General features: G+C 38.9%; 2 protein-coding genes across 4 annotated transcripts in view; both read right to left on the minus strand.

Annotated features, from left to right (window-relative positions):
* Positions 1 to 5,893: 5,893 nt before the first annotated feature.
* On the minus strand, positions 5,894 to 17,726 carry csf1ra (colony stimulating factor 1 receptor, a). 3 transcript variants are annotated; one of them, XM_026192511.1, is made up of 22 exons: positions 17,425 to 17,726; positions 17,113 to 17,175; positions 15,395 to 15,673; positions 14,994 to 15,281; positions 14,509 to 14,645; positions 14,247 to 14,412; positions 13,914 to 14,115; positions 13,465 to 13,580; positions 13,232 to 13,343; positions 12,887 to 13,086; positions 12,523 to 12,614; positions 12,265 to 12,391; positions 12,005 to 12,130; positions 11,750 to 11,860; positions 11,449 to 11,611; positions 11,278 to 11,369; positions 11,080 to 11,183; positions 9,740 to 9,862; positions 9,538 to 9,649; positions 9,357 to 9,456; positions 8,218 to 8,329; positions 5,894 to 7,921 (listed from the first exon to the last, which is right to left on the minus strand). In XM_026192511.1, exons 2-22 carry the CDS (start codon positions 17,156 to 17,158, stop codon positions 7,781 to 7,783), a joined length of 2,949 nt encoding a protein of 982 aa, XP_026048296.1. In that variant the 5' UTR covers positions 17,159 to 17,175; positions 17,425 to 17,726; the 3' UTR covers positions 5,894 to 7,780. The 3 variants fall into 3 exon arrangements, with proteins under 3 accessions (XP_026048296.1, XP_026048304.1, XP_026048287.1); XM_026192519.1 differs by having other exon boundaries at positions 12,026 to 12,130; positions 17,536 to 17,725; XM_026192502.1 differs by having other exon boundaries at positions 17,536 to 17,725.
* Positions 17,727 to 18,711: 985 nt separating this feature from the next.
* pdgfrb (platelet-derived growth factor receptor, beta polypeptide) overlaps positions 18,712 to 26,575 on the minus strand; it is a 28,476-nt gene continuing 20,612 nt past the window's right edge. Inside the window, exons 15-23 of the mRNA XM_026192490.1 lie at positions 25,881 to 26,037; positions 25,457 to 25,623; positions 25,013 to 25,125; positions 24,564 to 24,686; positions 24,230 to 24,341; positions 21,950 to 22,049; positions 21,748 to 21,853; positions 20,486 to 20,775; positions 18,712 to 19,848 (exon numbers count right to left, since the gene is read on the minus strand). Of these exons, the coding sequence (XP_026048275.1) occupies positions 19,701 to 19,848; positions 20,486 to 20,775; positions 21,748 to 21,853; positions 21,950 to 22,049; positions 24,230 to 24,341; positions 24,564 to 24,686; positions 25,013 to 25,125; positions 25,457 to 25,623; positions 25,881 to 26,037 (1,316 nt within the window). The 3' untranslated portion in view covers positions 18,712 to 19,700. The remainder of the gene's footprint in view (positions 19,849 to 20,485; positions 20,776 to 21,747; positions 21,854 to 21,949; positions 22,050 to 24,229; positions 24,342 to 24,563; positions 24,687 to 25,012; positions 25,126 to 25,456; positions 25,624 to 25,880; positions 26,038 to 26,575) is intronic.

Below are 26,575 nucleotides of genomic sequence, written 5' to 3' on the forward strand. Positions count from 1 at the left end.
GCTTACACAGTCCAGGTTCTACAGGGATTTAAAAATAGTTATGCAAAACGGAGCGTGCTGCTCTGACCGGATCTAAAGGGTTAACAATGACTTTAAAAAATAATATAAAATAGTGTGCAACACCACTGAAGTTTTTTTTACCTCTTTTTTCAACCAGCGGCAGTCACTCTCCTCTCCAAATAACTTCTGCTTAGCTTTCCGAGCTTCCCTCGGGTCCTCTTAATCAGCGGTCTCCAACCTTTTTTGCGCCACGGACGGTTTATGCCCGACAATATTTTCACGGACCGGCCTTTAAGGTGTCGCGGATAAATGAGGGAGGGGCCAATTAGGGCTGCTCGATTATGGCAAAAATGATAATCACGATTATTTTCACTGAAATTGAGATCACGATTATTTGACGATATTTATTTAACCCTTTAAGACCTACTATAGAACCAAGTCCACCAGAGCTTATATTATTATTTTTTTTACATGCTGTAGTGCCATTTGTGGGAGCATTTCAAGTTGCTATACATCAATACAACTGTTATAGCCCATATTTTAATAATATGTATGCATTAAGTCCATAGTAATTACATAAATTGCAAAAAAGTGCAATAAACTACAAAAAAAATTGAAAATCGTTTTTGTTTTGTTTACATATATTTCTACTTGGAGAAATTTAAGAGGTTTATCCCTCAAAACTTTAAATACAATAAAGTTGCAAAAAAATAGTTTCCCACCACAGGAAATTTATTTTGAGTGTCTTCATAGTTTTATTTTGGAGATACAGCAATTTTTATATACTGCAGGAAAAACAAAAAACAATCCTATGATGCAAATTTGCAAAGAAAACAGCATGTGCATCATTTTACTGTGGGAAGTGTTACGAACAGCTGATAGTAACGGCAAAGCGTGTTTCTGGAATATTATGTTTTTGTTCCTGCAAGCGCTTTTTATGCAATTTTTGCAAAGCTATATGTGGAACGAAACCGTGACCGAGGACAAGCTGATGGCATCAGATGTAAGTACAACTCCTCCGGTTTCATATGCAAAACAAATTATTGTGCTAGCTTACACGGTTCAGATTCTACAGGGATTTAAAAATAGTTATGCAAAACGGAGCGTGCTGCTCTGACCGGATCTAAAGGGTTAACAATAACTTTAAAAAAATAATATAAAATAGTGTGCAACACCACTGAAGTTTTTTTTTTTTTTTAAACTCTCTTTTCAACCAACGGCAGTCACTCTCCTCTCCAAATAACTTCTGCTTAGCTTTCCGAGCTTCCCTCGGGTCCTCTTAATCAGCGGTCTCCACCCTTTTTTGCGCCACGGACTGGTTTATGCCCGACAATATTTTCACAGACGGCCTTTAAGGTGTCGCGGATAAATGAGGGAGGGGCTAATAATCGGCTCAGTCATTTTTAATGATCGTTGAAAGCCCAGATCGTAATCGTGATTAAAATTCGATTAATTGAGCAGCCCTATATATAATTATGATTAATTAATATATAATTAGATGATTAGAATAGAATAGATGTGAAGGGGAAAAAAGCAAGTTTCTGTTGTTTTTTTACAACACTGGATTTTTAATCAAATATTAAGTATACAATTAGACGGCAAGCATTCAGCTTTAATTGAAGGGGTTTATAAAAGTTGTGAATTTACTTGAAAATCCTTTGTAGTGAATAACTACCTTAAGTCTAGAATCCATGGACATCAACAAATTCTGTCTTCTACCTTGAGATGATTTGCCTTCAGTAACTGAATAGATGCTCCGTACTAATCCAAACATTACAACAATTCTGTCACTAATTAGCTAAAATAAACTCATTTAAATGTATTAGCGGCAACAACCAACAGACCATCCCAGTGACATAATGTTTTATACAGGCATAGGAAGGTGCTACACATGCTCTCAAATCTTACACTTTAACCACTTAAACATTTCTTCAATCCAGTGTCACAGACAACTTTTTATATGCTTCCTTTAGCTGGTATCATTCAATCTTTTAGCAACCTGTCTTATCATTTTTATGCTGATGACATTCAGCTCCATATGTCCTTTAAGCCTCATCAGCTGGATAGGCTGTCCACCCTAGTCCAGTGCTTAACCCAGGTTTCTGATTGGCTTTCAAGCAACTACCTCGTTCTAAATACTAACAAGACCGAGACCATGATCATAGCTCCTCCTGAGCTACATTCTAAAATCAGTCAGGTTCTTGCCTCTTTCACAGGGAACGGTTCTGGCTCCGTTCCTCTTCACCATCTACACTGCAGACTTCTCCCACAATTCCACCCAGTGCTTCCTGCAGAAGTTCTCTGATGACTCTGCAATAGTCGGCCTCATCACTGATGGGGACGACAAGGAGTACAGAGGATTGACTCAAGACTTTGTGGACTGGTGCCAGCTGAACTACCTCCAGATCAATGCCAGTAAAACCAAGGAGCTGGTGGTAGACTTCCGCAGGCACAAGCATTCTCCACTGCAACCACTGAACATCCAGGGTATGGACATTGAGGCTGTGGACAGCTACAGGTACCTTGGTGTTCATCTGAACAACAGACTGGACTGGACTCATAACTCAGACGCCCTCTACAGGAAAGGGCAGAGCAGGCTGTACCTGCTCCGGAGACTCAGGTCGTTTGGGGTGGAGGGCCCACTCCTGAAGACCTTCTATGACTCTGTGGTGGCTTCTGCTATCTTTTATGGTGTGGTCTGCTGGGGCAGCAGCATCTCTGCTGGGGACAGGAAGAGACTGAACAGGGTGATCCGAAGGGCCAGCTCTGTTCTAGGATGCCCTCTGGACCCAGTGGAGGTGGTGAGTGACAGGAGAATGGCGGCTAAGCTGTCATCCCTGTTGGACAACGTCTCCCACCCCATGCAGCAGACTGTGACAGCACTGAGCAGCTCCTTCAGTGGGAGACTGCGGCACCCACGGTGTGGGACGGAGAGATTTCGCAGGTCTTTCCTCCCCACTGCTGTCAGACTCCACAACAAAGACTTTAACTGAACAAACACACACATCCACACATGTGCAATAACACTAAGTGCAATAATCTTTTCTGGCATCGTTGTATTTTTACTCAGTTGTATATAGCATTCGTATTCTATTTTTATCTTATTGTATATTTTTATTCTATTTTATTCTACTGTATATAGTATATTATTTTATTCTATTCTGTACAGCTGTGTACTGTATTTATTCTTATTGTATTCTAATTTTTGCGTCATAACTTTTGCACTGTCCACTTCCTGCTGTGACAAAACAAATTTCCCACGTGTGGGACTAATAAAGGTTATCTTATCTTATCTTATCTTATCTTATCTTATCTTATCTTATCTTATCTTATCTTTCTGTCCATCTGTCAAGTCAAATATTCGAAATCTTGGAGTAATATTTGACTCTTCTCTGAGCCTTGACTCTCATGTAAAATCTTTGTCTCGTTCCTGTTTCTATTATTTAAGAAACATATCTAAACTGCGACATATGGTTTCCTCAGCTGAACTGGAAAAACTCATTCATGCATTTGTGTCATCACGCTTAGATTACTGTAATTCCCTGTTTACTAGCTTGGATAAATCATCTCTCTCCCGCCTCCAGACAATACAAAACGCAGCAGCCAGATTACTAACTCGCTCTACTAAGCGTGTTCACATCACTCCCATCTTATATTCTTTACATTGGCTCCCAATAGAGTTTAGAATTCGCTTTAAAATTCTTGTTTTAACATACAGAGCACTAAATGGCCAGATTACTTATCCAAGCGTCTTATAAAATACACTGCTGCTCGTCATCTCCGCTCACAGACTCAGAGTCTCTTAGTTGTTCCCCGTACACGACTGAAGACAAAAGGGGACAGAGCCTTTCAGTCTGTTGCACCAAGGCTGTGGAACAGTTTACCACTACCACTACGTTTGCTTGACTCTGTGGATTCTTTTAAAAAACAGTTAAAAACTCTTCTGTTCAAACAAGCCTTTTGTTGATCTACATATTTTATATTTTTTACACTAATTACATTTGATCTTTTACATTGTATATAATGTCTATTGATTTTATTGTTTATTTTAATACTTTAATATTTGTGTACAGCGCTTTGTGATTGTCTGTCTGTGAAAAGCGCTTAATAAATAAAGCTTACTTACTTACTTACTTACAACTATTTCAGTTTTTGAGAGCAGCGCTCCACAATGTGTGTTAGCCTCGATATGTGTAGTGTTTCATGTCCTCTTTAACATTAGAATAAGAAGTGCAAGTTCAACCATATATTTTTTTCCCCTGCATGATAAAGAAATGCTGCTGAAGTAAATGAACTCCATCTGCATGACTCTTTGGAGTTAAATTGCAAGAAATAAATGTATAAAATTACAGAAAAAAGTTGTGCTGGCTTATTTTCAAGAATGCCCAGAAACTATAAAATTGAAAGATTTTGTTAATTCACAGATAATGTGAATTCATTTTTTAGTATTATTATTATGGATTCATTAAAAAACACACATTTCGGTAGATTTTTGGGGGAAAAAATGAACTTTTTTGTGATTTCCTTTTTTATCTATTACAAAATTACTTTAATGTAATATGAGGAAGTTTGAGGAAGCCATGAGGAAGTTTTTTTAAAAAAAATAAATATCCAAAGCTGTATAAGATATTACATATACATAAATGTAGTTAGAAGTCCAAAATTAACGCCTTCCCTCACATTTTCCAAAGTTATCCAGGGGGCTAGATCGGAGCCTTTGCCGTGCCGATTCTGGCCCCAGGAACTTCTGTTTGACACCCCTGGTATAACCTGACCATTATTGTCTTTTTAAAAAATTTACATTCATTTAATTTATTTTTTATTCATTTATTTATTTATTTATTTTTTAGCAGCAAGGTGCTGATGATCAGATGCACCTGATTCACCTTATTAGCATTAGTGTGAGCACTTCTATAAAAGTATTGGCTTGGTTGACACATTCAAGTGCCATTAAGGACATCAGGCTTTAGACTTCAGCAATGATGTTAAAGGAGCAGCTGTTGCTATTCATCAGAGAATGATTATAATTGTAATCTGGGACCAATTTGAAGTTCATCATTCTACAGTGAGAAAGATTATGAAAAAAAAAAAGAAGCAGTTGGCAGTATTCCCAAGAGTCAGTTCACCCCAAGGTCAGAGAAACTGCAAGAATAAAAAGCGTGACATGTCAAACTCTACAGGCACAGTTAACACATTAGACGTTAAAGTTCATGAAAGTGCAATTAAAAAATGAACGAACAAATATATCTCGACCTTAAACTTTTTTAAGTATACTGTATGTTGGTGTAAAACCTCTATTTCCACTCATAATTGCAGAGCTTGAAAACAATGTGACTTCTTCTGACTCAGGACTTCCTTTAGTTAGATGTTGTGAAGATCTTCATGCACTTGAGTTGTCCTCTGAGGTCTTTCAGGCCTGTTGGTGTTGCTGAGCTGGTCATTGCATTCATTCCTGTTGCTTTGGACACTCCTAAACCTTTTACTCTTTCTCTTCATTTTTTTTTTCCAGTATAATGATGTCGTTCTTCACACTGAGATCTCTTTGAGTATCACATTTAAAATTACAATGAAAAACTATAAAATTCAAATTTGACACTTGGAATCAACAGATATTAAGTCTGCTTCGTTTTTTTTTTAAAATAACACCCTGTCAATAAATTGTCCAGTTAATTCTGAGAAAATGGGTGACTGTGTAGAAAAATTGCCGCAATTTCTTCCAGCAAATTATGAACCTCATTACGCACATGAACTTCCTCTTGTAATCAAGGCATGAAGAGAAGCATCTATGAAGTCCCAGCAAATGCTTAAAAGCTAAAATGTAAACAGAAGTACTGTTATTTACTCCACGACTTTCACGTTTTTCATGAGAAATAAGATTCAAATCTGAACCAGCTTCTTGATAAAACATTTATATTCATTTAAAATAAAGTAGGAACAATTTGAGTGGACAAAACAGATACTTTACAGTTTGTCATATGTTTCAAGCCACAGTAAGAACGCACGTCACATATATGAGAGTAGATTCTTTTAAAGTTTTACACACAGCAGCTGACAAAAAGAGTACAACCCAGTGACGATAGTGATGATGATCATGCTTTGCTCAAAATCAGTAATATCTCAGCTTCTTGATAGAGCAAATTTCAGCACCTGATAAAGTAGAGCAAGATAGTTCCTGAAAAGTGTCTGAAACTGATAGAGAATGAAATAGGTTTCTAACTGAACCCACACGGAGAAGGAAAAGAGTCCAGACTGACATAGAAACTGAAGCCGGATTATTACTTCCCTATAAAGATTTTAGAGTTGCGCAATTGTTGACAGACACTGTGGGAAATGTGGACTGGATGTTATCCAATAAAAACAGGAAGCGAGGAGAGAAGAACACGAAGGAAACAGTTTCTGTCGGCACAGTTAGGAACAACAAAGGAAAAAAATGGTGTGAAATACAACATTTCAGTTGGATAATATAAAACTTTACATTGAAACACAGAGTTTCGGTGATAAATCTTTTAATGAACGCCTCTGCAGTTATGCAACAACTTAATTTGCAGCTTTTTTGTTGATTGTCTCATTTGCACAAAAGAAAAAAACGAGACATAACACATCTATGAAATATTCATGTTTCTCTTCTAAGTGAAAATAAAGATCATTCTTGATTCATGTGTTATATGTACATTATTCGACATCTCACTTCTGTTTCATTCAGATACAAGCACATTTAAAGTAGCCAAAGTCACAGAAATTGGCAGTCTCTGTCTCTCGTATAGCTTATATATATATATATTTATATGATCATATAATCTTCATACATTTGGCAGTGTAGGCTGACTGCTACATACACATGTGCATGAAACTTATCATGTAACGCTACAGGAAAGTACAAGATTCAGCTGCACCCTGCTAACCCCATCAACCCCAAACACCAAACATTGTTCTTTTGCTCCATAAGACATCTACCGATTTCCCTGCTCAGCTCAGTCGTACTCCTTGTTCTAAAATCACGCTGACTAATTAGATTGAAGTCGAACAATCACATGCTGCAACCCACTAACAGCTACTGCAAGTGTGTCACAAGAAATACAGCCGTGACCAAAGCCCAGCGAGGAAAACACTGCACTCATTATCTGCCTCCTCTTTGGCTCCTTTAGCATGTTTTAATCAAGGGAAAAACTTGAGCGCTTTATATTTTTTGATTGTAATTAATATAACACAAGTTGTCTGGAGAGAAGAAAGGCTCTCATTGTTTTAATTCAGTGTTTCCGACTGTTGTACCCCCAAAATAATGAAAGACAGTGATCCTGATGGAAGAACACATAATTCTGAGTCTCCTTTGGCGGTAATAAAAAGTATAATAAACATGGTGTGCAATAGATAATTAAGAGCACACTCACAAGTATAAAACAAAAGAATCAGGCGGATTCTTGCTTGGAAAAACTGACAGATTTGACCTCAAATAGAGAACAGAAGAAGGGCTAATAAACAGTCTGCCATGGAGCAATCTTTAGAATAAACTACCCTTTGATACCTTGTGTGACTTGTTGACATTGTTTCCTCCTTTCATTTTAGACGTGGCAATTTCTAGTCATGGATCGCATGCAAAAGAGGCAGGTCACATGCTTGCCGCAGCTGCTCGTCTGTCTGGAGAGCAGGCACGACAGGCAAAAAATAGCTGATAAGACGACTCTCCGGCAATTGAAACAAGCTGCAAACTAGAGATCATGCCAGTTTTCTGATCCTTGTTGAAGAGTGATTGGTTTGCTGATTGATTTGAGCGTAAGGCCTTTCAACAAAACTGGTAGTTGTTGGTCTTCATCAGAGGCTGCTCTTCTTCTTGGTGGTCACAAGACTGGTCACAGGGGCTGTCGAAGCACTCGTCACACCCTTCACCCTCCGTGACCTGCTCCTGCACATTCTGGTACATTAACTGCGGAAGAGGTATCATCAAGATGGTGAGAGTTACACAAAACATGATTACAGAGTTTATATTTTAGACTGACATAAATAGTGGCATTGTGAGTATCTTCAGTTGGAACAACACCCAAACAGACATTATCGCAAAGAATCTAAATCGTGTAATTGGTCTTGGACTTCACAACTAAATTTGCTGTCTCTTAAGGAGCATTAAAAGAAACAGGGTTTCCCGAGGTCATCTTGGCCGGGCCGCCACATGTTTTTCTCCCTGGGTGCTTTCTCCCACACTGCACATGCAGACTAACTCACCTGTCCCTGCTCAGGTTGGTCCCCGAGTAGCCTTTGAATCATGTGACAGATTTTGCTGAAGGTGGGACGCTCTGTCGGCTCCAGATTCCAGCACATCTTCATGATACCGTAGCTGAAATCAAAAAGAGTTCTTTCAGAGAAACAATTCATGGTGTACATTAAAGGGGTTTTGCACTCTTATTTTCACTCCTCAGACTGTGTGGTGTAAAGCCGAGTTAGATGAATAAGGAGAGGCTTATGGAGGCGGTGACGCAGTTAAAAAAAAAAAGACAGACTTGTTTATAAGGACCCCTGCCCCTCCAGTTCCATTTAGTTGCCATGAAATAGCAGTTACATGGCTCTCTAGCTTTGAGATCATGTGGCTAACAGGCAGAACTGAGGCCTGACTCACAGCAGAACAAGAAATGAATTGGCCCTGACTCAGATTCAGTCTATTTCCACAGCACATTTATTCCTGGCTAGTGTGACATGCCATGGCAAATCAGCACACACAGATGTTAGGGCTGTATCGCAAAAAAATAAAATCGTTTTTTTTTTAAAATTTCGATGGCTTGCAAAGTTTGGAGTTTGGACTTATTTAGTTTTAGGTTTGAGGTCAAGGGAGAACCCAAAAGCAAATGAAATTCATGAATAATGGAAGTGCATTATGAGGTTATCTCATCTGTCGGTTATTTCAGATGTCAGATAGCCCGCGAGACTGCAGGAAGGGGAAAAAATAGGATCTTTGTTCATTCATAAAGACCATTTAGAAAGCAGACTGTTTGAACTTTGGGAGGCTAGCGCCTATTCACAATCAGCTACATTAATAAGTCTGTTATATTAAATTAACCTATTACTAGTCAAAAGTCACCGCATGTTATCAGCTGATCTCACTGGTTAGTAAGCATAACCATAGTATTACTCCTACTATTGCTTAACTACGTGTCAGGAGCTGATACGAAGGCCTTTAATTGGATTATTTGTCATTGTATCAGTCGTAAAAACTCTGCTGATAGTCACTTGAAACGCCCGTAAAACTCAACTGATAATCAGGTGATGGTTAGCAGGATAAGAGCCTCAGACAAAATAAAGTGTTTGAGAAAAAGGGGAAGCAGTGACTCATCCCTGAATGAGCCATGCTGCTGAAGTGTCAAACTTACATTTCAGGTGGAGCAAAGTCTGGTTGGGACATCTGGTAGCCACGCTTCACCATCTTGTAGAACCTAGTGTCCACAGCCATGCTGGGGTAGGGGCTTTTGCCTAGTAGTGAATAACATGTGATTTTCAGCACCAACCCATGAAATAAATACAAGCACAGATCACATGTTTACGCATTCTTACCTAAAGAGAAGATCTCCCACAAGAGGATGCCATAGGACCAGACGTCACTCTGAACGGTGTACACGCAGTCAAAGATGCTCTCGGGAGCCATCCACTTCACTGGCAGACGTGCCTTTGCACAAAACAACACACAAACAAATTAAGTGATTTGCAGTGGATACCATGTAAGCAATATTTAGCTCTTATCAGATCAAATGCTTACATTGCCTTTCACCACATAGTTGGAGTCATTCATGATGTCCCGTGCCAGACCGAAGTCACAGATCTTTGCCTCTCTGCGACTGGTCAGGAGCACATTCCTCGCAGCCACATCTCTGTGAATACACTGCACACACGCATTTCACACAGTTTGTTTCTGCTTGTAGAGCTTTGCCCAGTGAAAGACAATAAGATCAGTGGAAGGCTTAATTTAGAACGAAAGATCTCCATTAAGAAATGTACAACGTCAAACTATGACTAAATATGTGATGGGAAATACCCACCAGAGGAGTGGTTTAACACACAGGGACGCTGTGTAAAAACAAATGAAAGCTGAAAGCAATGTTTTTGTAAGACATTAAGACCCCTTTTTTTTTAAACAGCAAAAAGGAAATAAAAAAGATTTTAAAACTGAAAGAAATATATGATTTTGATATCAGCTTTAAAAACATGGAAAGGGGACTGGTCACAGCAGGTTGTCTCACCTTATGAGATAAAAGATTTCAAATGCATTCTTTGTCACATTTTTTTTTAAATCAGATAATGCCTCATATTCATAATTCTTGCTATGGAGCCACACTCCAGCAATACATGCATAATGTGGGTTTGCATTTTTATGTCCATTTAAAGCTCCCCCTGTTCCCATAAAGATTTTTAAATTAGCCAAACCACAGTTCCTCTTCGTTGTCTATTTTTATTGGAATGTCACTTACGGATTAAAGATCAGCCATTGCTCCTTGTATGATTTTTATAATGACATTATGTATCTTAGATAATCTACTATCTACATCATCTGCAATATTAAACAGAGAAACATTATCCTAAACTGTTTGGTGACGCTCTCCACATTGTTACTTCTAAAAGTCTGAGCCTTTCCTGGAAGCTTCTTAATGAAATCATGTTACACCTGCGGTCAGTTAAATGGCCTGTATTTATATAGCGCTTTACTAGTCCCTAAGGACCCCAAAGCGCTTTACATATCCAGTCATCCACCCATTCACACACACATTCACACACTGGTGATGGCAAGCTACATTGTAGCCAGCGCGACCCTGGGGCGCACTGACAGAGGCGAGGCTGCCTGACACTGGCGCCACCGGGCCCTCTGACCAGTTAACCTCACATCCATCCTGCTTTCCAATGCATGATTTTTTTTGTCTCTGGTATGAAATTGAAATCATGAAATAATTTGTCATATAAAAAAACAACAAAGTTTCAGCATTGTTGTGTTGTACTATTTCAAATTAAATGCGGTGCTGTAACAATTTGTGAATCACATTCTGTTCTTATTCACAAACCAGAAAGCGTCAAATTTCTAATTTGTTAATGGAGTGTTAAACTCACATTTTTCCTGGCCAAAAAGTCGAGGCCCTGAGCTACTTGGAAGGAAAATCTGAGCAGGTCATCAATATCCAGCGGCCAGTCACCACTCTCCTCACAGACAAGGTCTAGAAAAGAATCAGATAGGAATAAAATCCTGCGATCAGCACACTGATCTGATCATTTTCAACAATTTAAACCTCAGGCTGATGACGAGCTTACCTTCAGATGATTCCACAGTTGGCAACTCTGCTAAGCGGCTGGGTCTCATCTCCAAGTAGGTGCTCGAGGTTTCACTGGAGATCCCGCTATCGCTGTTAAAAGTAAACAGAGATATCAGTGCTTGGATACATTTCACATGTCCTCTTTCATTAAGTGTGTTTGCTGATGTACCTTCGAATGAACTGCTTCTGATTGCAGATGTTCTTGTAGTCGGTAGAATTTTCCATGATGTCGGGAATATTCATGACAAAGTTCACAAATGTCTCTGCCTTCTGGCGAAGGAAGTTCAGGAGGTCGCCGAGGCTGCAGTACTCAGTGATCACAAGCACTGGACCTGATGAGGAAACCCGCTATCTTATGACCGTTGAAATGAGCTTGCATGCTTAGTTAAACAGGATTTTCCATGATATGGATGACTTCTAATTTTAACACAAGTTTTTGCAGTATTTCCGTTTCATCTGCGTTCTCTGACCTCCATAGGTGCAGGCTCCAAGTAGGTTGACGATGTTCTGGTGGTGACCCAGGTGACTCAAGATCTTCAGTTCAGACATTAGAGCCTCCCTCTCATCTGAATGGGCACGGGCTGCAGAAACAGGTTTTTTTTCAGAGGTCTAAATATAATGTCTTTTACACAGAGTCAGTCTGACTTGCTCATGTGGACAATAACCTCTCAGTTAGGTCCTATTTTCCATGAAAGATCTGTCACGCTCAACTCAAAAAAACTCACAGTGCAACAGTGGATCCAAACCTTTTAACATTTTCACAGCTACGCGCATCACATTGTCTTCCTTTCCCATTCCATAAGCAGTGGCCTCAACAACTTTTCCAAATGCGCCTGCACCCAGGATCTTCCCTGTTTGTAGAGAAAATACACAGAGGAGCATTTTGACTTCAACCTAGTCTGCAATTTACAATCAAATATTCAATTATTATTATTTTGATGTAATATAATGAGAATTTAGTCAATTTGACAAACACGTTGCACACCTAATTTGAGCTTGTCTCTAGGGAACTCCCACTTTTCATTGTAGGGCAGCTGCGTGGGGTCAATGAAGGTGTAATTGTTCCCATCTCTCGCCTCAATGATCTTCCAGCGGATCTCATACCTCGGTTTCTTAAAAATAAAGTCAGTAAAGAATGGAGTAACTGCTTTCATAAATGTTTTTGGGTGTCATATTTGGATGTTGGAGATGCTTCTTACAGTTTATTTTGCGATGTTATTTTTTAAGAATTGACTCAACCTACCTGCTTGTATTTGTAAAACAGGAAAATGAGGAGCACAAGAAGGATGGTCAAAATCGCTGCCGCTCCAATCAGAAGGGAAGTAAAGGGCCAGTCTGTTCATAGAGAGAGATTTCAATGTGAGTTAACCTCATTAAGACTGGCTGTGTGACATACAAGCTGATGTCCTTAAACAGAATTTATCTAGCACTTGCATATTTATTGAGGATAATTAATAAACATGCTCAGAAAAGAAGAGAAATAACATTTTTTTTCTTTCCATGAAAGAAACATTAGATTAGATCTGAACCACATCCAGTAATGGTACTCTAGAGAAATTAGAAATTTAGAGAGCAGCCTTAAAATGGACATATGATCGAGTGCTCACCGTTAACGTTCACAGCAAGAGTGTCACTGCTGACGCCAGCGAGGTTGAAAGCCACACACTCAACCGTCATCCTCCTGTTGGAAAACGCCACAGTGAGGACGCTTTCCACTTCCACAGCCCCGTACTCCTCCCTCTGGACCTTCACTGTAGGAGCTCGGAGAGGGATTGCCAGCTGCAGTCCAGTATTGTTTTCATTGCACCTGCACAGATAGAGAAAGGCAATAAACTGACAGAAACGTCAGTGCTTAACCTTATCTCAGAGAGAAATCACTAAAATCACTACAGTTTGTGTTCATTCACAGGGTCAGAGACTGGGTTAGGTCTTTTATGCGCAGTTATACTTACGTGGGTCGGATTCCAAAACACTGATACCAGAGGATTCTGGGAGGAGGATAGCCATGCGAAGTGCAAGTAAGTGTGGTTACATTTTCCCATTTCATGACAGCAATTGGTCTCTCTGCCAGTGGGAAGAAATGAGGGGGAAAAACAATAATTAGTCAACAGTGAATGATCGAGATATACGACCAGTTGACAAAGAAAAAAATTAAACGATGTTAGTTTGTGTTTCTGTCACGTACGATACATCTGGACTTGAAATGTGATGGATGCGTTGGTCATTTCACTCTGAGCATAGAAGGTGTACTGGCCCTGCTCCTGTATATTCATTCTTTTCAGCTGCAGAATAGCATGGTATCTAAAACAAAAATAAATAAATGGTGAAAAAGAGGAATATCTACAGAACCAGAAGTGACTAATTTGGTGTCTTGAATTCAGACAGCTCCTATGCATCATTGGTGAAATAAAAAGAGAACAGCACTCTTCCCTCTTTGAGTTTCATGACCTGAGGAAATATAATGACCTGGTCAGATTTACACAGAATGCAAGGACAGCAAATCTCAAATTTAGTAAAACTTCCTCTTCCTGTAGTACACTTGATTTTCGCACTTTTCTAACTGTACTGCTGAGATACCAGAATGATGAGTAGGGGTATTGCACGTTTCTTTCCCATGAAGCTATTTTAGTCCACCTGTTGTTGTATCGGATGAGCTTGTTCTCCTGTGTGGCTGTGTTGAGAGATGTCGGCGTGTCCCATCTGTGCTTTGTGATGTGGGGGTATGCTTCGATGAGCACGCTGAGCTCCAGATCGTCTCCCTCGTTCACCTCGACCGAGAGGCCCTTGTGGGCCAGCTTAGGCGACAGCTGGGGTGATAGTCTGATGTAAGGCTTGTCTGCTCAAACAATGAAGAGACAAACATTTTAGTTTATTGAAATCATTAAACAGTTTATAAAGTGAATACGTTAGGCTCTTCTTTATAAATTCCAAGAGGTTTTAGCCGTTGGGTGTTTTTTTGTGGCTTACCCACAACCAGCAGGTATGTGGTCGAAGTGTTCACCCCTGCTTCGTTAGAACCGATGCAGGAGATGTTTCCTGTGTCTGCCAGGTTCACAGCAGCGATAGTCAGTGTGCTCTCTATGTCCAGGCGATTTTCACCATTGGAGCGAACTATCTCAGTGATTTTTGGGACCTGAAGACAAATACATAAAGATGTTTAAAGAAGAAAAAGAAAAAATTAAAATTTTGATTAGTATCACTGTAAAACGTAGAAATATCTTGTACTGACTGATTTGGTTGTGTATTTCCAGGTGACGTTGTAGTAGAAGTTGGGATTGTGTGTTGTGCATGGGATCTTGAGTTCTTCCCCAACTATGCGTACATATTCCTCTGTCTCCAAGAAGACGTATGGAGGGAAACGGAGCTCTAGAAAAAGAGAAAAATCATACCCAAATGTCAAAATAGACACAAGTGGTAATGGGCTGATTCTTATATTTGTGTTTTGAGTGCCTACTTGAGCACTCAAAGCACATTTTTCTACACCTAAGTGCTTTCTATCTAATATTCACACATATTCAAATCCTATAAACGCATCAGAGAGCAACTTGGGTTGAGCATCTTGCCCAAGGATACTTAGGCATGCAGACCAGAGACAGAAGCAGCCAGTGACTGAACCACCTGCTCTACCTCCTGAGTTACAGCCACCCCAGACAAGTTTCAGTTTAGAGGAATTCTAAAAAAAAAAAAAAAGCTTTGGGAAATTATTTTTCTCACTCTGAATGACATTGATGGAAAAGGCCTTAGAAGTCATCTCCACTCCGTTGACCCTGGCCGTGCACATGTAGTCAGCATTAAAGCTGGGGTGAAGGCTGTGGATGAGAATGCCACGGTCTCTGAAGATGGTAAAGTTCATTCCTGGTGGCACAGAAGTGCCATTGTTCATGCGCAGGCTTATGTCTGTAGCTTCTGGGTTGGTCAGTAGGCAGGGCAGCAGGTAGCTCTCACCCTCCTTCGCTACCACCTGCAGGGATGTGCTGCTGGTCCAGAAAACATGACTTGGATCTGGAAGAAGGATTTTCAAACAATTAACTAATGCGAAACTTAGCCTGAACACTAATAAACATCCAGCTAAGCACAAACTTCAGGAAGCTTGCAGCAGAACAACAGAAGCTCACCTTTTACATACACATACACCGAGGAGTCACGATGGGACCCGCTGGTGTAATAACACTTGTACGTTCCAGTGAATTCTGCGGTGGGACGTTCGACTTTAAAAGTACGGACAGTCCCATTGCCCCTGGATATGTAGCGTCTGTGTTTGGGTAGTCTGGTTTGCCAGATTACAGGTGCTTCACCCTCACACCTCAGATCCAGAGGTCTTCCAGCTCTGACCACCACCTCAGCGCTCTTAACCACCTTGGAGTTTAACTTGATCACTGGACGCCTCCACTCAGCTAAAAATAAGAAAATGGCACAAATTAAAATGACATAGAAAAATAGGGTAAAACGATTTAATGAACTGAATTTGTTCCTGATGGTCTCTGAGGGTTTTTATTTATTTTATTTATTTTTGTGTTGCATATTATTTTTGTTCTCGCCATTTCATTATCTCATCTGCTCTGTGACTCAGAATTATTTTAAGAGTATGATTCAGGAAACAGATTGAAGACTCTTGGCTCCATCTATACTTGATACTTCTGCTTTTCACATTGTTGTTATATCTCAACAGTGGGGGTAAAAAAACAGTTACTATGGGAAACTTCAAATATTACTGCTGTAATTTTTGCTTAGACCCTTTGCCTTTGACATCAAAAATAAAACTAGAGACACATTTAAGAGTTTTAAACACATGAGAGCGGAGAAATATTTATTAGCCATTTCTGAGGAAGGGATTTCGTGTAATGGGCCAAACCCTGAGGGGTTAATAAAGCATATTTTTTTTGCAACAAAGAACACTGATTTCTTTGATTACTTTGGTGAGAATCTGGACGTTTTTAAAAACTGGATAGTGCATTACGCCAAATTACCGACACTGGAGAAGCTGAGACGTCTTTCCAGTTAGAGGTCATAAAATGTTCCATTCGGCCTTTCTTACAGTGCGTGTTGAATCTTGAAGCAGAACTGAGATTCCACGTTCAGCATTTTGTATTCGCCACATAGCACAATGTAAGACACTGAAAATTAAATGTCATGTGAAGCCAGCATTTTATTTCTGATGTCCTGCTCAGCAGTGTAAACAGCTACCTTTGCCCCAAAGTCCTTCAGCTGTTTAAAAGAGCTATTCATGCAACCTCAATATGACCCATTATAAACGTTATACAATAATCAACCAGAAAGCAAAGCTAATTCATTTAGACCTAACTCAGCGAAACAAGAGATGCTTTTATCTATTAAAATGCAAATAAATGAAATTGCAATTGGATGGCTGTCGGGTGATACTTATATTTGTGATGTTAAATATTATCACAAGAACAACCCTAAACCCCCAAAACTGAAGACAATCAACAGCTGAGAAGGCTGTCAGCTCTTCTCTGCTGTGAGTACAAGTGCATCAGTCCAAATATGATGAGTATGTTGTTGACATGTTTACATCTCACATTTAAAAACATAAACAGATGAATGCTATTTTCTGTAAGCACATTTAATTTGATTTCACTAACTTAATCTTTTAGTGTTACACAAACTTTACTCACACAGTACTTTTCATTCTTTAAGTCTATCGGGGAATGTGACAGTTACGTGCTTTACCCAGTCATCTTTCACATCTAACAAATTGTGGTTTTAACATGTAAGTCCACATTAGTTTTCAAAAACAAGACAAAAATGAAAAGCAAACATCTGATATAAGGGGGCAAAATCACAGCAATTGAAATTGTTGCTTTTCAGAGCTTACCTGAAGCAGTGGAGGCCACAAGCCACAGCATAAGGTAGGACAACATCCTTGATCAACTCAGACCTGGAGTTTAAACATTGTTACTTATTAGCGCAGGAAGAAAAAACCTGATTTGTAGTGATGGGTGCGAGCTTAAAAACAAAACCCCCCAAAGAAGCAACTGTTGCTATCACTGAATTTCATCTTTTACTTCTTTCTGAATGATCAAGAAAAACACTGAACAAACTGTTTCCATTATTATTACCAGTGTAATAAAACCAGAATTGAAATATTAAAACTTGAGATCATAAAAACAATTAAAGAATGACATACCCCGAGAAAGAATTTCATTGGTGCATGTATTAAAAGTAAAGAGTCACTCTAACTTGAAACACAGAATTATGAATTATAGAAGCAGCCCATATTTCTTTCCAGTGTTTTCACCTGCAGATGTCTTCAGCTTGGATCTAATAACTTCCCTGAGTCAGAAGTTTCCAGCATCCAGAGCTGACACAGCTGAGTTCCTCGTTCCCTTTCTGTGCGTCTCCGCGCTCCTTCTTCTTTCTTGTTTACAGGCTTTTTGCCACAAGTCACACAGCAATCAGAAAGTTGTCTTGAGAGCAAGTGGTAGAGGGGTGGAGGAACAATGTGTGTGTGTGTGTGTGTGAGAGAGAGGCGACATGTTGGGGGTGGGGGGGCAGTCAGCATATCATGCTCAACAAATTAATGAGGCAGTGTCAATTGGCCTCTGAAAGGCACAATAATATCGAAACATCCACAGAGGTGAGACCAATCATCTTCATTTCCGCTGAACTTTGGACATGCGTCAGGCTTAGAAATGCAGCTCGGTAATAAACTGTGAAAATGGAGAGTGAGAAAATTAAATCACAGAAATATTACAGAAAGTTTTCCTTTTTTTAATGTGCTTGAGTTTCATTAACAGCAGAAATGACAGTGAGAGACACCAAAGAAAACACCAGTTATCCAAGCAATACTACGATTATACACTTTATTGTCACATTTACAACATAGAAAATGACACATATAAAAAATACATTTGTAAACGTTAAGAAGAGCTTTGGTACCATAGCTTGTGATAACAGTGATCTTGTGCATTTTACATAGAGTAAGAAAGGCTACAGGACATAAAAAGACGTGTTCTTCCTTTAAGTGGTGAATTACGTTGAAACACAGTTAGTGTTATCCAAAGCAACAGAAGACTACAGGTATTTTTTTTTTTTTTTTTTAGATTTTTTTCATGTGTACATATTTATGGCTATCTATTTCTTGAGCAGCAGCCCTTCATATGCAAGCAACAACAGCCCGAGACAACAATCAGTCTATACAAAGGCACTCATCTGTGCCATCTTGTGCTAAGGCAGTGATATGCTGTATTTATTGTTTTCACTTGAGAGTCACAGAAACTGCATATCATAATCACTCTAACATTAGATCCCCAGTTGCTGCGATGTAACTTTCACATAATTGAAATTATTTTTTTGTTATGAATATCCACATTTTCTACATAAAGTGCAAATCTGGCACAGAACTATGAGTTAAGCATACAGGACAAAAAGTTTTCATACACACACATCACATACAAGATAATATTCAAAATACACAAATAAAAACACAGACGCTGTGGCATATTAAACTAAAAAATAAAGTATATCTCACATTAAAACAGTGCATGTGGAACCTGTTTGTATTTACTACGATTAGTCCTCTTGACTGTACCCAAGGTAAGGTTTTCATTTATATATCGCCATTTCACATCTGATCATGCTTTAGGACAAAATGTTGTCATGTTGTCGAACTTGTCATTTAAAGGCAAATTAACTTCTTTTCAGGTTCTTGAGGATGTTTAACCTCTTACCTGAAAAGCCTCTTTAGCTCTAAAAACCCTGATGTGGGCTAGCAGGTCTTTAACCTCACGCCTGATTGTCATCTGTAGGTGGTCCTCATCATGTGAGTCATTAGGGAAACATGGGTGAAACTCACACTTTGACCCATGCCTTGGGTCTGGTGATCCTAAGAACTCACATGATAACAGGGTGGGTGAGCAACTCTTAGGACTACCTCCAAGGAGCCTTTCAGATGAGAGGTGAAATGTCTTCAGAAACCTAAATAGAAGTCTAGTTGGCTTCAATCGGCCACTTAAGCCTGTTGCAACGTGGACGAATTCTACACAGAAAAATGGATTCGAGGTTTTCTCACAATATTGTGTCAATGATTTCGTACTTTTTAAAAAAAGGAAATGCAGCCTACTTTTGAACAGTGAATATGGGGAACAGTTGTTGATTAGTTATCTAAAAGATAAAGCACTTATTTAATAAGGCCTCATAAGCCTCACTACACATTGTAAACTAAGTGTAAATTGTGAGGAGGGTACCGCATTAATTTGTAGCAAATTTCCTAATACAACCGAATGACAGAAGACAATTTTGTAGTTAACTACTTGTAGTTAAAAAACAAAAGAAGAAACTTTCTGTGTGCTTAGTGAAAATACAGAGATTTCCATCTCAGTCTCTATGCTACATTTTAGTTTATTCACGTTCCCTTTTCAGCCCCAGAAAGGAAATCTGTTTCCTCTGGGCTCCTACATCTGGCTACAGGAAGCTGTCTTCTACCTCGGGTGTCCCGGAGGAGCCCAACAGAGCGTCTCTCTCGCTGGTCTCTTCCAGCCGGTCCTCCTCTGGAAGGGTGTCAGCAGTGTCCTGAGACATGGAGTCGGTCTCCTCCCCCACAACTACAGAGCTGAAGGTGAAAAAAACCATTCACAAATTCACACAGTGCATTTAATCACAAAGTCGTACACAGACGGCTCTTTTTGAGGTGTTGTTCTAGATGAAGTATTTCAACATGAACTTGTTCATAAAAAGGTTCATAAAAACCACCAAAACATATATTGGTGGTATAAAAGCCCAAGGTGCTAGCTGTCTTATTATATCCGTATATATTATTTTCATATGCCAGCTAAATGGTGGATGTTTATTTGGTTTTTATTACCAAATATGATCTAAAAAAAATCAGTGATCTGTGTCAGTGATCTTGGACAAAGGTTACAAGGTAAGACTTCAAATGTAAAACAAAAACATTTCCATCACTGGTTTGGATCACTTCCAAACTGGGAAAAAAAATCTATGTTCAAGTTAAATGTGACTAAAACTAAAACTTTGGTGGTTCAAACATTCATTTTCTCATTAATGCTGAGTGTGTGTTTATCTAAGCAGTAAAAACACTTCTCCATAATACGGCTATTGTTTCAGCTCAACATCTGGATGAGTGGGTGTTTGGATGAAAAAACTGCTTGGGTTAAGCAAACACGAATTCATCTTTGTTTCAATCCCTGCTCTTGGCACACATTTGCAGCATCCTTTCAGTGACTCTGTACCTTCCAGGACTTTCCGATGGCACGTCAGTGAAAGCGTCTTCTGGCTTCGGGTCCGGAATGGGAATGATGTACTCGTTGTATGACGGTATGACTTCCTGTGCCTCTTGTCTGAAGTCTTGTCTAGGCCTTGAGTTTTGGTTGTAGGCATCCAGTGGAGATTGGAGTGTGACAGGAGATGGGGTGCCAAATGCTGGGTTGGTGATTGGAAAGGGTGAGGTCAGCTGAGGTTTGGTGCGGGCGACTGCCGGGTGGTCACTCTTCGTGAAGTTTTCGTTGGCTTGGTTGTATCTCTGTTGTCAGGAGAGAGAGTTTGATTACCTTAACAGCGTAGGAGCAGTCTGATGAGCTTGTAAGAAGAATGATGATGAGCATTTTAGTGAAATTACTTGTGTTTTTTATTGACTGTGACAAACCTAAACTCAGGAAGGGGTAATTTCTTTAACCTCTGATGATGATTTAATATATTCAAAAGAGAGCTACATCAATAGTCTCCAAGTCACTAGTTGCACTCCATTTGACAGGAAGAGCTGTCATATGGAGTGCAACTACTGCGCTATGATGCTCCTGCTTTTGGCACCTTGCTTCACACTTCAAGGTAGGTAGTGTGGCATTGGTGACATTAGCTCATTATAATAATGAGTGCAATAAAAACATGGAAAATGTCATTCATTTACTTATTATTACTTACTGGAATAAATAAAATATTACTAAATAAATCATTCAGTATTTCTATTCTGTTTTCTGTTTGTCAAAAATATCAAAATTGTTAGAAAGATTTTTAAATATTGTGATTTCATTTTGAGGTTATATTGCCAACACTTTCTGAAAACACTTGCAACATATGTAATATGTGTTACTTATAAAATATGTATTAATGGTAAATGACTGTAAAAGAGTTTAAAAATATATTTAAATCACTGTATTGGTGGGAGGTAATACAAATACTGAATAAAAGAAGGGGTTAGGGTTTAGTGTGGAACTGCTTTATTTTAAAGAATAAAAAACAAGTAACTATTATTGCTAATGTCATAAGGTGACTGAAAAAGAACTTAAAAAACACCAGATTTCCATCTGAGTTTGGCTGAAGCAGAAGCATAAAAATATAACCATAAAACTGAAGTACAATTTGTTTTTGTTTTTTTACAAATTTTTTACAGTTCAATTTTAAGGTTAAAGTGAAATTACTGTGAAATTGCACCAATGTAAAGTACTTGAATGCTTGCCAATATCTCATCCAGCTACTAGGAAGTGTTATTATGTACCTTTTTATAGCTGTCTGTCAGCATATTCCCCACGCTGTGGACCAGAAATGAGAACTCGGGCCTTTTCTCATACTTTTCATCCCAGCATTTCTTCATAATCTCATAACTGCAACATGAGCAACATGAAATAAGGAAATAAGTGTGTTTCTTTTCAAAAGTTGTTGAAAAGGCAAGAAAATGTCACGGTGAAAGTGAGACTCACACGTCATCGGAGGCATGGGTGGGTTTGGCCATTCGGTAGCCTCTCTTCAAAGCACTGTAGAATAATTCATTCATGGGCAAATCAGGGTAGGGGGTCCCTCCTGCAGAGAACATTTGAGATCATTCAAAAGCTGACTTAGAAATCAGAAGCAAAGGCTAGGAATCTAATTGAGATCTGTATCCAACATAATGCAACCTTGCACACAGAATTACATTGTTTCAGCCTATGAGACACTGAGACATTGAGTGAATTTAATGGGTTTTCCAAGAAGCAGAACACTGACTTATTATTTCAACTTCAGTAAAGTAAAGTATTTATTCTGACCCAGATCTGTGAGAAAAATTGACCCATAAAGTCCAGTTAATTTCACATTTAGACAAGGAAATACAGAGAATTTCGTAAGTGTCTCGCTTACAAAAGTGGATTGTATGTTTTCACCACTCTTGCTTACAAGTGCAAACTGTCAACTTTGTTTTTATGGTACTTTCAAAAAAATGGTGAAAGGATGCTTAAAAACAAACAACAAAAAACTCACAATACTCTGAGTAAGGAAATGCTGATTTCAAAGCTTGACTGTGCCTAATTGGAAGACTGACCTCATATGAAGCTTCAAAGAAACTGGTACGTACTTGCAATCAGACATAGAACAGAAGATTTGCCATGGCCTCCTATACTCTCCTTTACTGTCACATGGAAATTGTATGTCTCTTTATTGGTTACACTTTAGGATAGAGAAGTTTGTAAAGAGTCCAGGAGAGTTCTAACCTGAATTGAAATTAAGATTAATACACTAACAATTCTGTTTTGCAGTGTTAGTCAGTAAGTGACTGGCTGCTCCCGTATGGGATTAGAACGATGCCCCCTTATCCCATAGTCCAGCCTATAATGCAATTCACACTTGTATATACGCAGCTAATCAACGTCGTTGACAGGCTATGACAGCGTCCTTATGTGCCGACACCTGTGTTTTAGCTAGCAAAGCGGCGTGGCTGATGTGGAGTGAAGCCACGTTAATGACAACGTGTACAATCATCTCCGATGATTGTACACGTTGTGTGGACTTTATACTAGTTTTGGACTTTATACTAGAGTGTGGACTTTATACTAGTTTTTAAATTGTGTCGATAGGCCACGTAAAACCAGAGTTATGATAAAAATATCTGCAATGTTTGGTTTTCTTCCTGAATATTATCATTGTTTATATTTACTGCAGGAAGAAACGGTAAAAACAGCGTTTTATTAGGAAAACGCTCGAAAGCACTCTCCGCCTGTGAGCAAAAACAACACCAAAAAACCCCACCCTTTCCTATTGGTGGAAAAATGTACCATGTCGACAAATCAAAAAATGATATGGCAACATGGTATTTAGATGTTTAGGAAGAGGGAAGTTTTAGGAGTGACGGAGGTGTTTTGAGATGTGAGAGATTTGCAATGTTTAGTGCAAATCTTGTGTAGTTAGTGTGTAGTGTAGTCAATAGTTTTGTTGTGTGTCAGAACAATGAGGCGAATACTGAATGCTACAGGTGTTACAGGAGTGATACAGCTCCTGTTGTCAGGCCTGCAGGTATCAGGCTGTTGTTCTCCTTTATCTCATAGTGGACAGAAATTATTTTTTGGAGTGGCACAAATAATTTGTGTGGCATCAAATTTCATGCAGAAGAGCTGATTGTTCTGTAAATAGTTTGAAATGTATATTTAAAAAAAACACCTTGGCTGCATTTTTAAGTAAATAGCTGCAAAAAACTTTTCTGTTTGCATAACTCAGTTACTTTTTTGAAGAAGTAACTATATAATTAATTGCCCAACATTGGTCATTATACACTGTACAAAAAGAAAAAAAAAGTTTTGTTTTCAAAATTGGAGTTCAAGTTATTTTTACTTCCAATAGTGTTAACATACTACACAGGACATGAACAAGATTTTTTTTAATTTTCATTGTAAGTGGGTTAAAGCAGTTAATTAAAAGTAGTCTAACAAAAATGTAAATGCTGTAATTTGATTATTTTAATAATAAATAATAAATATAATAATAAACCATGTAACTTGGATGCTGGCATGACCACAGTGCACACGTCTGCTGTTGCTCACAGTTGTCCAAGGGATCGCTCAGGGAGTTTGCGTGTTCGCTCAGACACATGAAAATTTAGTGGGAACATTGGAACAAAGTGTCCTATATTATCACTTACAAATAAGGTGATTCTCTTCTACAATATGAATACAGCACTTCAGTAGTAGGACTAAAAGCTTTTTGTGTGTTGATGTGAGTGTGCCTGAACTGACCCAGTGTGAAAATCTCCCAAAGAAGAATGCCATATGACCACACATCGCTTAGGGTGGTATACAAATTATGGAAAATGCTTTCAGGTGCCATCCACTTCAAGGGAAGGAACGTCTGAATGAAAGAAGAAACACATCTTATTAAAGAACCACTGTTCCTAATTTGAAACATGCAACAGTCAGGAGGGCTAAAAGAGTCCAGCTAGAATTTATTTGCTGCTATTAAATTTCTGTTATACGCGGATAAAAAGCCAAAACAGGTGAAAACTTGTCAGAACAGAATAGAATAACTTTCCATAAGTTTTTCCATAAACCACTGGTTTTTTTTTATACTTACGTTGCCTTTAGAGATGTAGTTGGAGTCATGCATGATGTCTCTGGCCAGGCCGAAGTCACAAATCTTCACCAGCTTGCCCTCACAGATCAGGACGTTCCTGGCAGCCAGGTCACGATGGACACACTGCGGAGGAGGAAAACGAATATACCTGTTGTAATCATCATGAGGTTGCCACATAAGCACAATTTTTCCTTTTACATATTGCTGCAAATTTGGATGCTGATTAGCTGATCTCTATTTCTTCTGTCTTCTTTTGACACAGTCAGGCTACCTGCTTTCTCCAGTTTCTTTTCTCTGTTTCAAAATTTTTTTATGCTAAACTAAGCTTCCAATTCTTCTCTACATAATCGGAAAATTAAGACTAATTTTCTAATTTCATCTTTGTTTAAATGGGCACAAAATGGCAGTTATCTAGAAGGTTGAGATGAGTATTTTATAAAATATCATACGTTCTTAGAGGCAAGGAACTCCATCCCCTTCGCCACTTGGTAGCTGAATCCTAAAAGATCTTCGTAGGTGAGACTGGGAGAGTCGCTGATCACCAGGTCTAATCTGTTGACTCCTGAACACAGTGACAAGGTGAAAGGATCAGCAGGAGAAAAAAAAAAGGAAGGTGATGAACATGAATGAAGACATTGTCTTTTGTGATGGGGGAACTCTGGCTGTCCTGTGACTGCCTGGGTAAAAAGAGATCAGGCTCTTTATATGTTGCCACATTTGTCTGTACATTATCTCCAGCATTTGATCAGTTATTAAGAAAACACGTATTCATTAGTCTATTATATGTAAAGCACTGTGCTTTTCAACCAGAAGTACAGCTTATAGTGGCAGAGTTCATCATCCATCATGGTTAAAGTGATTTTAAAACAGTGGTAAACTGGCTCAAATCAAACCTTGTTCCTGGTAGAAGCCGTGTTGGTAGAGAGCCTCGTACGGAGAAGGCTGGATATCTGCATATTTGATGGAATCTATCTGCTCTTGCATGGGAACGTAGACTGAGGGCTCATCTTTGCTCATGTCCATGTATCCTCCATCACTCTCACTTCCGAAAGACACATAGCTGGAGGGATGGAGATATATATATATATTTATTGTGTCTGAAAAGTGCACTAAACTGACCTTAAAGGCATATTTGTTTATTTATGCTCCTTCATCATCTGAAACTTTACAACAGAAAAATATCCCCTTAGGAATCAATAAAGTATATTTACCTAATGTTTCAAAGTACATAAGAGGAGGTTTTAATAAAAAGAACCTCCCACATCATACAAAAACGCCCTTTGTGCAGCTCTGAAAGCTCCAGTCTGCTTCGCTCACCCTTTCCTCTGGCTGAGAGGGGTGCTTCCTCTGGAGATGAGACAACTGTAGTCCTGGTTTTTCTCAGCATAGTACTGCAGGAACGTGTGCTTGTTCCTGTGCAGGTAGTCCACCAGGTCGCCATAGCGACAGTACTCAGTCACCAGGTACAAAGGGCCTGTGATCAGGGAACAAGAAGTAAAACAATAACAATATTAATACAATATGTTCTTTATACTTGTATGTATTATGTATGCCTCATAAAATCAACTATAACTTTCAAAAATATAGAGCTTTTATACAGTACTTTTTTCACTGTGTGGCTGACTCTATGCTTTGAGCATATTTAACTGAGGGACTCTCTTTTGCTGCTTCTCTTTGCAAAAGCAGCTGTTCTAGATGTAAAAAAAACCCCACTTGTAAGCTCTGATGTGTTACAGTTAATGCACTTGGCTGTTTTCTTTCATTCAGCATTCTTTAAAGAAATTCCACAGCTATTTAAAGTGCAAGACATGCCAACACTCATTAACTCATTATCCAAAGTGCAATGTAATGTGAATTATATAATCTAGAGCAGGAGTTCTCACATCGTTACCCAAAAAAAGTGGGGTGGGAGTAGAATAATGGATACTTTTTTCTGTTGTAGAGTCAGTAGAGTCAGGGATAGCTCAGTAGGTAAAGTGGTCGCCCCATGATCGGAAGGTCGGCGGTTCGAA

Source organism: Astatotilapia calliptera, chromosome 2 (genome assembly GCF_900246225.1).
Source record: "Astatotilapia calliptera chromosome 2, fAstCal1.2, whole genome shotgun sequence".
NCBI lineage: Eukaryota > Metazoa > Chordata > Actinopteri > Cichliformes > Cichlidae > Astatotilapia > Astatotilapia calliptera.

Coding starts and splice junctions, on each gene's coding strand:
- csf1ra (XM_026192511.1), bottom strand. CDS start 17,158: ATGTTGTCCTACCTTATGCTGTGGCTTGTGGCCTCCACTGCTTCAG. Junction 12,392..12,522: donor TGTTTTACAAATACAAGCAG/GTAGGTTGAGTC, acceptor TTTATTTTTAAG/AAACCGAGGTATGAGATCCG. Junction 11,612..11,749: donor TGGAGCCTGCACCTATGGAG/GTCAGAGAACGC, acceptor TTTCCTCATCAG/GTCCAGTGCTTGTGATCACT.